This window comes from Rattus norvegicus, chromosome 3 (assembly GCF_021556685.1).
Source record: "Rattus norvegicus strain SHRSP/BbbUtx chromosome 3, alternate assembly SHRSP_T2T, whole genome shotgun sequence".
Classification (NCBI taxonomy): Eukaryota; Metazoa; Chordata; class Mammalia; order Rodentia; family Muridae; genus Rattus; species Rattus norvegicus.
In genome coordinates, this window is record NC_141536.1 from 8,079,947 (window position 1) to 8,087,198 (window position 7,252).

At 51.9% G+C, this 7,252-nt stretch overlaps 1 protein-coding gene across 25 annotated transcripts; it reads right to left on the reverse strand.

Annotated features, from left to right (window-relative positions):
- Nucleotides 1-501: 501 nt before the first annotated feature.
- On the reverse strand, nucleotides 502-7,229 carry Entr1 (endosome associated trafficking regulator 1). Of its 25 annotated transcripts, none has more exons than XR_015682822.1 (10): nucleotides 7,062-7,229; nucleotides 6,829-6,978; nucleotides 6,399-6,467; nucleotides 5,436-5,551; nucleotides 4,808-5,199; nucleotides 3,924-3,997; nucleotides 3,441-3,552; nucleotides 3,028-3,090; nucleotides 2,615-2,754; nucleotides 502-1,475 (listed from the first exon to the last, which is right to left on the reverse strand). XR_015682822.1 is itself a non-coding variant. In XM_087651531.1 (10 exons), the coding sequence occupies exons 2-10, from the start codon at nucleotides 6,872-6,874 to the stop codon at nucleotides 1,379-1,381; spliced, it is 1,125 nt and encodes a 374-aa protein (XP_087507657.1). In that variant the 5' UTR covers nucleotides 6,875-6,940; nucleotides 7,062-7,229; the 3' UTR covers nucleotides 502-1,378. The 25 variants fall into 25 exon arrangements, 13 of the variants coding, with proteins under 13 accessions (XP_087507657.1, XP_087507659.1, NP_001013153.2 ...); XM_087651531.1 differs by having other exon boundaries at nucleotides 4,792-5,199; nucleotides 6,829-6,940; XM_087651533.1 differs by lacking the exon at nucleotides 6,399-6,467 and adding an exon at nucleotides 6,248-6,362 and having other exon boundaries at nucleotides 4,792-5,199; nucleotides 6,493-6,940.
- Nucleotides 7,230-7,252: the final 23 nt, after the last annotated feature.

Consider the following 7,252-nt stretch of genomic DNA (forward strand, 5'->3'; position numbering starts at 1 on the left):
TTATCTAGGTACACTTCATCTATAAATGAGTAGTGTACAAACTGCTGTGCAGCTACTCTTCATCCCACTCACTTGCAGGGGTGTAGGCAGGCTGAGGGCGGCTCTTGTTGGCAGCTTTGCAGACCTAGCTTGGTCTTCCTGTGTCCTTCCACCTTGCACTCTGGTTTGCTCTGTCATGTACACCAACAGTGGGAGTGGGGACTTCTAAAAAGCTGTAAACTTCCCTTGTAAGTTAAAGGGCCCAAAAGTTTTAATGCCTTGTCTGAAGATTTGTTACTAGGCGTCCATCCATCCGGCCTCAAAGTATGGAGCTAGGATGTGGCTCATCCAGCATACGGACAATGAATGCAGTGACTCTTGGATATGGCTGACTCCAGGTCAAGAACCTGAAGATCTGATAAACCAGCAATGACAGGAACACCCTCCTGAGGTGCAAACCCTGAGGTTAAAAGAGCAGGGCAGCCCTCATGCACGAATCTAAGTAGGAATGACAAGGCAGTATAAATGATCTTCAAGATTTATTTAGATAAGAAAGCTGTTGATCTCAACAGGAGGGGAAGAGGGAAATTTAAAAAATCTATAGGAAAGTGGTCCCCAAACCCTGACCCCTCAGCACAGCACAGGGTGCTGCTTTTGTCTGCTTGTCCTTCAAAACCAGCCAGCCAGCCCAAAGAACTGGTGCTGACCTGAGGCAGGTAGGTGTGTGCTCTAATTCCAGTCTGAACCGCACTATGCAAAAGATGCACTGACACATTAACACTCATCAAAACCAACAGCCTCAAATGGCTTCCCGAAGCTGGTAGCCCAGAGTAGTGCGTGTGTGACGCTCTGCAATGCAGTCTGTGACTTTGGTACTAGGGTCCTGGTAGGACAGCAGCATCTACCGAGTGGTGCTGCCTCGGTGAGGCTGCTGACAGCAGGAGCCGTCCGTGAAGGCCACAATGTCAACGTCTGTTCGTGAGGCAGAGTGACAGCAAGAGTCCTGTACAGGCTGCTCGCTTCCACACTGGCTCACTTAGTGTTCTGCTTAGTAAAACTGGCCCTGAGCCCGAGCTCATCCTATAGTAAATCTGAGGGACAGTGGAAGCAGCTTTTTACCAAACTGTTGTTTCAGCTTTAGTGCTTTCTAAAAATTGCTGGGTTTTATAAAAATGTCTTCCAGTAAATCAGTGAGTCTATCAAACAGTGGGACTTCCCCAAAGGACTTCATGTAAACTGTTAGGTGCAACCGGTGGAAAGGAGCCCTGTACTGCAGGTGCCCGGTCACGTGCTTAGGCTGTGAGATGGTTTGGTGAGGACTGCTTAGTTAGGAGCACAGTTGGAAGCTGTGTGGTGCCATCGGTGCAGAGGTGCCGGGACCCGGCGGCAGGTCGTGTTCTCAAGAGTCTGCCTCATCCTTAACTTCAGTAATTCTGTCGATAGACTTGAGGATTTCAGCAACAAGGTTCAGTGTCTCTGCTCCAGACACCAGCTGCCTAAAACAGAGAGACACCAGGGCCATTATTCCAGCTGTGCAAAAGCAGCCAGAGACAGACCTAAAGGAGAGAAGCTAGAGGGAAAACTCCTCAGATCAACCATGGTTTGCCACACTGGACTATGTGTGACTGTCCTCAGGCCCATGTGCTGTGTACTGGCCAGCCACCCTCTAGCAAAGCTCAGGGAAGGCAACCAAAGAAGGTGGGCTGGAAGCCAGACAAGTTCATCAGCAACTGATTCTGAGTTTGCTCTTTGCTTAGGCCAAGCTGATGGTGCAGTACTCAGTGATGTGGGCGGCAGTCACTGCAGGCCACACCTCGAGTCATGAGGAGAGCTGGCAGGAGGACTACTGTGCTTTCTCCTCAGAGGGGTTGGATGAATCAGGTACATCTCAACACCTTTACCAGCTGCAGCTCCAGTGAGTGTTTAACTGCCATTATCAACAACTAGAACACAGTTTGCTCACTGTGGAAGTTACAACTAGCACACAGTATGCTCACTGTGGAAGTCACATCATGCCCTTTAGTTAGAGCTGCAGCATCTACAGGTAAAGGAGCTGGATTCAGAGTCCTGGCATCATTCGCCATCTATTAGTGGGAAGGTTCTCTGGAACAGATTAAAAATAAAAACCCTAAAATGGTATGATAGTGCATACCTTCAGTTCCAGGACATGGGAAATAGAAGAGGAAATCTATGAGTCTGAGGCTAGCCTGCTCTACACACAGTGCCAGAGCCACCAGGGCTACACCAGGAGACTTTGTCTCAAACAAAAACAAAAAAAACAAGCCAGGTGAGGTGACGCATGCCTTTAATTCTAGCACTCCAGTGTAGAGGCAGAAGGACCCGTGTGAGTTCAAGGTCAACCTAATCTACATATATGGTTCTAGGCCAGTCAGTGCTATGAAGTGAGACCACGTGCTTGACTTCCTAGCTGACCTGGCCGGTTAGCACATTTCCCTTCTTGGTCTAGTCAGACTGTAGAGCTGGAACACCCGAGAGCCAGGCCATCCAGGGACTCACTTTTTTTTTTTTTTTTTTTGGTTCTTTTTTTTGGAGCTGGGGACCGAACCCAGGGCCTTGCGCTTCCTAGGTAAGCGCTCTACCACTGAGCTAAATCCCCAGCCCCCCAGGGACTCACTTTATAGATGCGTGTGCACTGTTCATGACAACATGGAGGTTCTGCAAGGCCACATCGGTGTTCTGCTTCACCACGGTAAGGCTGGCACCCTGGCCTGACCGAAGGGCTTCGTTTTCTCGCTTGAAGTTGGAGAGCTGTGCCTAGAAGGAAGGGTGAGTAGTCAGTGCTACAGTATCACAACGGCACAGACTGCATGGGCATGGGATGAGCCTGGCCTACTCAAAACAAGTGCTTCTTGCCCTGTAGCCCCGGCTGCCCTCGGATGGATGACTACCCTTTTGCCTTGACGCCTGAATACTTCAATTAGAAGCAGACATCGCCACGCTTGGCTCACATTACCTCTTCCTCCCTGAGCTCACATCTATGAGACTTTTACAAAGTACAGTAACAGCGAAATCTTTCTCTTTACTTACCTGGAGCAAATTTACTTCCTGTTTCAGCTTCATGACATGATTTTCTGCTTTTACAGCCCGTTTCTGTGGCCCCCAAAACATAAACACAATGCACATCACCAAGGCGGTGTTGATACAGGAGACTTACCTCAACAGACAGCGTGAGCTATAACTACCTTCCTGATTACTCTGCCCATTGATGTCCACCCCTTGGACCTGGGCTCCCTCTGCTCACCAGCATCAGGGACCACCCACCCTCAGAGAGAACCCTTACAGTATCAGGGTATGCTGGCCTACCACAGTGCACATTCAGCACGGTGAGGGCCGCCTGCTGACTGCAGGGTCCAGTTGTGGACTCTGGCAGCAGTAACAAATGCTCCTTCGAAGCAGCTTCCTGTCCCCTGCCCACCACCCCAGAGCAGAGCCCTCCGTACGGTCATCAGTTCGAGGTTCTGTTCGACTTGCTGGACTACTGACTCCAGGTCATGGAAGTCACTCTCTTCCTTGATCATCTTCGCCTCCAACTTCCGTTCGAGCGTCCTCACCCTCAGTAAGGAAAAATGGAGTTGAGTTCTCCAGGCCCTGCCAAGAGTGCTTCCAACAGCACTGTAGCCTGACTAACGGTGAGACCCACTAGAGCCATGGATGGAGAAGCTGCCTCAGGCAGCCGCAGGGTAGCAATGACCGCCCAGCTTCATGCTCCCTGTGGAAGGCCCAGATACCATTTTCTCAAGTCTGCCAACCAAGACAAAACTCAGCTGATTTGTGTCTTAAAAAGACTAAAACAGAACAAGAAGATGTGTTTGCTGCTTTAGATTTAAGGATGACAAGCAGCTATGCCCCTCAGCCCTTGGAACCGAGTTCCCTGAATGGTAGAGGTGGTTTTTAAGGTGACACCTAACTACAAGTTTACATACATTTCTGTTTGAGTTTCAGAGAAGCTCTGAACCTCACTTAGCTTTCTTCTGAGCTTAGAGTTTTCATCTTTCAGCTGTAGAGAAAAAAAATTCCTCATTAGACACACAGTATGTCTCCCTCATAAGCGGAACATACTTCTGTCCTGGAATATTTTCTTTTGTTGGTCTGGAGGTGGAACCTTAGCATTCGGGGCAGGGCAGGGCTGGCCCCATGAAGACACATCCCGTTTGTCCATGAAGTATCTTTTTGAGGCAGCATCTCCTGCAGCCTTGTTTGCCCTCTAACTTACTCCTATGTAGCTAAGAATGGCCTTGAACTCTTGTTCCCCCTGCCTTCACCTTCCAAGTGCTGGGATGACAGTTGTGCACGTCTATGCCCAGCTCTGGAACATAAACACCCCAGGTCAAATGGAAACACCCCCAAGCCCTTAACAGAGATGACTTGTGGCCACACACTTCAATGTTTCTAGGTGACTATGGTTTCAAAGTCTTCCTTCATGTGGGGCATTCAGCAGGATGACTCTTAGCCAGCACTTCCAATAGACCGTTCATCCATTCTAGCTCATGTCTGCCTGCTATACTAATTGCACAATCAAAACCAACCTAGGGGAGAGCTCTCCATGGAGAAATTCCTTTTTCTCTTACTTTGGAGCATTCAGAATCTAACCTAGGACTCCCCAAGTGCTAGGAAAAACTACCACTGAGCTCTCTATATCTCGAGCCCCTCCTCAGGGCAATTCTACAGCAAGCTATCATACGACCAACTGTCTTGTCCAAGGCATTGAACCCAGGCCACCCAGGAAGTAGATGACTGCAGCTCTTCTCTACATTGCTCAGCTGTGTTGGGTGCCACACTGCCCTTACTTACTGCTTCGTAACTTAACTGCAGCGTCCGCAGGTGTCTGTCCCCTAAGGATTCTTCATGAGCTGCAAAGTCTACATTAGGATTCCCAGCTGGAGACGCTGGGGAGAGCCTGGAGTCAGTGTCACTCAGTGTCCATGGGGGCAAAGACTCAGGACCTGCCAGCTCTGACGCGTTGGAAAAGAAGGAAAGGTAGGTGCCACAGGGCGATGAGTTCTGCGTGGCTCTCGTGGAGTGAGTCTGCTCCACGGCAGACGGCAGGTAGGCTCTGCTCCACCCGTCCTCTTCATCCTCCTCTAGGTTGCTGGCTCTTGTTGGGTCTTCAAAAAATGGCTGCTGATATTCCAGGCCATATCCCATGGGCTGGGAGACAGGGGAGTTGTGGTCTAGTCCCAGTGGGTGCCTCGAGGCCTCCTAAAAACAGTGGAGAGAAACACTGCGGACTGGAAGCCAATGCTTGGCCTTCTCTATGCTCCCACAAAGAGGGCCCATTTCTTCTACCAAAGGGGCCAAGCGGCCGCTCCACCCACAGTCTCTCCACCAGCAGCCATGTCTGTCCTGCTTTGCTCCCCACACTCGAGTCAGTTTCCAAAGCTGTAAGGTACAAGAGACTTTCTTTAAGGCAACCACTGACAGCTTCCCAGATGTACCTTCGGGTAAATTCGACTGGTGGCTGTGTCTTCTTTTGACAGGCTGAGGTTCTTGGTTTTCAAAAACTCTTTGAAGGAGAATGGATTGGCTTCTTCAAGGTCTTCAAGTTTGTCACCTGAAATGACAGAGGCCACAGAGACTGTGAGAGGGCCCAGCATCGTGTGCTACCATCACACTTCAACTGTGACTCAAAGAACACTGCAGAACAGGGAGGTGAGCTGCCCAGCCAGATTGGAGAATAGGCCCACTCTGGCAGGTTTTCACCATGTGGTTGCCCTGAGACAACCCTTGCCTCCTTAGAACAAAAGATGCTGAGCCGAAAATCAAGTCCAGGGGTCCGTCCACAATGAGGTAACTTATCTACCTCTGAGTCACGTGCCCAGGCTGACTTCACTCCATACACTCAGTGTGGACTGAAGGCTACTCCTGTAGGGGATTCAAAGCTCCTGAGGGGGTTGGGGATTTAGCTCAGTGGTTAGAGCGTTTGCCTAGCAAGCGCAAGGCCCTGGGTTCAGTCCCCAGCTCCGAAAAAAAGAAAAGAAAAGAAAAGAAAAAAAAAAAAAAAAAAAGCAAAGCTCCTGAGATGCCAGATCTGCTCTATGCCATCCCTTCCTCCGACCTTTCCTCCAAGTACCCTAGTTGACCAGCCTCTACCTCCACACCTACCACACTCAGTTGCTTATGTGGGTCTCATAACATCCACATCTTATGTGGGTGCCAGCCTGAGTAAAGTGGGCTTCTGTGTGACTTGTATCCTGCTGCCTCTCCACCTCCCAGGCACCTCTGACATTATAAATTATTTTGCCCTCACACTCAGTCTTCAATCCTTGGGCGTCCATCTCCAGTATTCTTTTGGGCTCCAGGTATACCCCCTTAAACTCTGTCATCCTGAAAGCCCATGGCCAGACCACTGCCTGGCACCGTGTCTGAAGAAGAAAAGAAGAAGCACTGAGCTACTCTACCTCCAAAGCGCGTCTCATGGGCTCCCGACGGGCCTTGTTTAGTACATTTCCCCTTTCCATAGCCAAAATCTGCAAAAAGACATTGTCAGCTCACCGTGATCACAGCAAGCTTTATGACTGCAGCGTTTGTCCAGGGAGGTGAAGACCATAGACGCCTGACTCCCACTGACAGGCTCTGGTCTGGGACTAGAAGGCTGTCTCCTGAGGCTGGACAAAGTAAACTACACACTCCTGCGCGCTCTAGGAGCAGCTGCCGGTGGAATGCAGACCCACTAGGTCCAGCCCCTGGCCTCTCCCAATACGGTGGGCTGAAGTGGTCTCCGAGCTCCACCGGGCACTGACCTTCCTGCCTAGGGGCCGGCGGGCGGGCTGTGGGGAGGGCTCCCCGCGCTGCCCAGCTCCGCACTCTGGCCGACGCCCCGACTCTCACCTGTGTCTCCTACCGAAGCCAGCACCGGGCTGGGCACATAGCACATAAACGTCGGCCGAAAGCCGAAGAACTGGGGGTGCAGGTCCCCGCCATGGGGGCGTTCACAGTCTAGCTGGGGGAGACAAGACCGGCGCTCATAGAACGCAGGAGCTGTAAGTGACAACGAGAGCGGCTTCACCGCGGGCCGCCGCCGCCCGCGCCCCCCGGCCCTGCCCCGGCCGCGCGCCGCTCACCGTCGGGAACTACGAGGCTCCGCGTCCGCGATAGTGGGGGCGCGCCCTGCCGCCGCGCGTAGCCCGACATCGCCGCGCCCTAACCCGGCCGCGGCCCCATGGCCCACAACGCCGTCGCCAGCCCCTGCCTCATCCGGCGCGGCCGGCCGGAAGCCTGCGCCGAACGCCGTGGGGCGGGGTCGGAAGCGGAA